Source organism: Arachis hypogaea, chromosome 12, assembly GCF_003086295.3.
Source record: "Arachis hypogaea cultivar Tifrunner chromosome 12, arahy.Tifrunner.gnm2.J5K5, whole genome shotgun sequence".
NCBI lineage: Eukaryota > Viridiplantae > Streptophyta > Magnoliopsida > Fabales > Fabaceae > Arachis > Arachis hypogaea.
In genome coordinates this window covers 82274647-82277847 of record NC_092047.1, presented here as the reverse complement: position 1 = coordinate 82277847, position 3201 = coordinate 82274647, and the positions used below count along the sequence as shown (strand labels likewise).

General features: G+C 34.8%; 1 protein-coding gene across 1 annotated transcript; it reads right to left on the bottom strand.

Moving 5' to 3' along the window:
• Window positions 1-1623: 1623 nt before the first annotated feature.
• Window positions 1624-2272, bottom strand: LOC112730168 (cystatin-1-like). Its single transcript, XM_025780268.1, has 3 exons — window positions 2090-2272; window positions 1839-1970; window positions 1624-1752 (listed from the first exon to the last, which is right to left on the bottom strand). Exons 1-3 carry the CDS (start codon window positions 2270-2272, stop codon window positions 1624-1626), a joined length of 444 nt encoding a protein of 147 aa, XP_025636053.1.
• Window positions 2273-3201: the final 929 nt, after the last annotated feature.

The window sequence follows — 3201 nt, the reverse complement described above, 5'->3', positions numbered from 1 at the left end:
CAAAAAAAAAAATATATTTTTTACTCATTAGTAGACATCTCTTTTTTTTTTTTTTTTACATTTTTGGACCATAACACTTATTTTTGGAGTCTCAATTCTGGAAGACCTAATTCAAGCAAAGCCTAACACCAAAGCCTGAACTGCCTGGGGAAAAAAAATAAGGAAAAAATGTTAATACGTTTTTGTAATTTGGATTTTTGCCTTCAAACATTCATCTATTTCAACATAGGTTCATATTGGAAGCACATACCAAATCCATAAAACCAGATAATGGCAATAACGTGTCCAAAAAAAAAAGGATACTGCTAATAACAAGTCTAAAACGTAAAACCAAGTGGTGTCAATATTGATATAGCGCACCAGGATCCGCTTGATCCTTTCCAGATGAGCCTCATGCTAAAAAGTAAAAACTCACCCATATTAGAGTAGGTATATACTACAAAGTGATTATTCAAAATCATGTGTAGTTGCTAAAATCGAGAACTTGTGGTTTTAGAAATCAAGAACAGTTGAGAAAAAGAGAAAAGAGAAAAGATAGCAGAAGAGGAATGAAGCTAAGGGTGGTGAACCTCACCTTGTAGATGAGCTCAGCTCAGATTACACTTCCTAATTGAGCTAAAAACTATATCTCACTAACTTCTAGTTACACTTCCTAGACTTGTCTCTGCAACTTACATCAGCTTCCTGTATAAATAAATTAAAAGAGAATCTCAGCATGTTACATTAACTACAATGCAAACAATTAATGCAGAGAAATAGACTAACCACATGAAAAGTAGGGAGAAAATATTTAAATACAATACTCAATCAAAACTATGAAATACATTCTTAATTTTTATTTGTCAACAATTAGTCAAATTATCAATATATACGAGAAGATCAGGCTTGATTTGGTAAAGCTTTTTGAAGTGCTTTTGAAAGCACTTAAAATAGAGTTTTTCAAACATGACTTGTACTTATTAAAATTAAAAGGTCTAATATAACTTTATACATTAATTAATATTCAGATTTAATTCTTACATGAATGTCTATTTTTAAAAACTATTTTACCAAATGTACTTGTTGTTTGTGCTTATTAAAAAACATTTCTAATTTAATTTACCAAACATAGATACTACAACTTTTAAAAGCTATATTTTAAAAATTAATTTTTATAAGCTACTTTTGAAAAGTAAAAGTTTTACCAAATCAAATAAAATAAAATATCTTAACAAAAAAAAAATAGAAGCAATATCACTTATGTTTCGATGATTTTATGATAGGCAATAACTTATGATTACTCATGCAAGCAACTTAACAATCACAAATAATTATCTGAATCACAATGTATGCAAATCTTATGATAAAGTAATCACAAAGCAAAACAGCATTATCAAAGTAAAAATGCATCCATACACAATCAACAAAGTCATAACTAAAATGAAATGCCATGAGATACACCATCAAGGTCAGATAAATCATGATGGTCGCAATGTTGGTACCTAATCAGGTACCATCTTACAAAACTTGACTAGATATCTCATGTCACAAGATACAAGCTAGAAATGGATAAATCTTGATGATACCTGCTCTGTTTCCATCACACAACTCTGGACTTCTGTTCCCTGATTACATAATTTTTTTTCACATTGTGGCATAAAAGGTTTGAGACACATTATCTCCCGAGCGTGCCATAAAAGTAATGTAAAACATAAGGCCAGCAACAGCTTGGCTATTAGCCTTGACAAGGTGATCAAACTCAAAACGCGCATTCTACATGGTAATAACAACAACCATTAGTGAATGAGATTATAGTTATAAATTAAAATCGATAAATCAAAAACCATCATAAACTATACATTTTCGTCATTATAGACTTGCAAAGCTTGCTTAGCCATAACGGTCACACGTTGCTCACGTGTCTCATCTATTATCCGATAGGGTCCAATTCCGCCAGCTAATAAGCATCCAGTCTCTGGAACATCGAATCCCTGTAAACAACATAAAAATATTCAAAACCCTAATCAGAACAAATCCCTAAATCCTAAATCCTAAAAAGAATAAAATAGAACAAAATGAAAAAATAAAGTGTGTGTGAATTTAAAAGCACCTTACTGCTGAAGGCCTGTCTGTAATAGTCAAAAATTTCTTCCTCAATCGGCTTCCTAGGAGAGGAAACGTATTCAATCGAATCGTAATCGTCGTCATCATCTTCATTAGAGGAAGTTATTCTCACAATGTAATTCGGTTTATAGTCCACATCCCTAACTCTTTTATCTCCAGCACAAGCCATATCTCTCTCTAAATGTTAATCTGATTTCAGAATCAATCAGCAAATAACACAGAAACAGAAGAGAAGCTCGCGGAGTTTCAATTCAATGATGCATAAAATCACAAATTATGTGGATCGGAGAAGAGAAGGCGGAGGACTTGACTCACCGGAACATATGAACAAACGTATGGGATTCTGCGATCTGATTCTGTTGATTGGTGCCAGGGTTCCTATTATTATTATTATTATTATTATGAGAAAAGAACAAATCCGTCCCTGACCTTTTTTTTAGAAGACATTTTCGTCCCTGATGATTGCAAAATACAATGATGTCCCTGGCCCTTCAAAATTTTGGACAAATCTATTCCCCCGTTAATCTCAGCCCGTTAGCCCCATCGGAAAGTGCTGAGTTGGCTGCCGTGGCTCTGACGTGGATGTAACGGGGGAACACGTTGGCATGACTTTCTGAAAATAAGACAGATTAGTCCCCAGCCCTCTTAAACGACGCCGTTTCTCCCCCACCCCTCCAAACACAGTTTAATTCTCATATGCAATACCCATAACACCCATGCTTTCTCCTCTGAATTACTGAAAACCCTAGAAGAGCAACGATCAAAGTCCCCCCTGTTTCTCCCTCCAAAAATTGCACTACGTGGAAGAGCAATTGGTCCATCGTGGAGTTGCTGTGGGAGGCCAACAAGGAGGGTTTCGTTGAGGGCGTACTTGCTGTCTTCCTTAGAAGGTAAGATCGTGATCCTTTTCGTTTAAGTTTTAGTTATTGTGTGGGAAGAAAGGGTGAATGCAGTGTGTGTGCCTGTTGAGAGTGTGGAAAACAGGGGTATAATGTAGTGGTTTATTTCTTTTGAAAACGTTGTGTGTATGATTAGTAGGGGGGAACTTATTCGGGCAAAGGGGTTTCGTTCAAAATTTTGGTAACTGTTTATGGACTG

What these genes read in the sequence shown, in the direction of transcription:
- LOC112730168 (XM_025780268.1), bottom strand. Translation starts at nt 2,272, where the DNA reads ATGGCTTGTGCTGGAGATAAAAGAGTTAGGGATGTGGACTATAAACCG. An exon ending in GACAGGCCTTCAGCAGTAAG is followed by an intron (nt 1,971 to 2,089) that starts GTGCTTTTAAAT and finishes TGTTGTTTACAG; the next exon opens with GGATTCGATGTTCCAGAGAC. An exon ending in AAGTCTATAATGACGAAAAT is followed by an intron (nt 1,753 to 1,838) that starts GTATAGTTTATG and finishes ATTACCATGTAG; the next exon opens with AATGCGCGTTTTGAGTTTGA.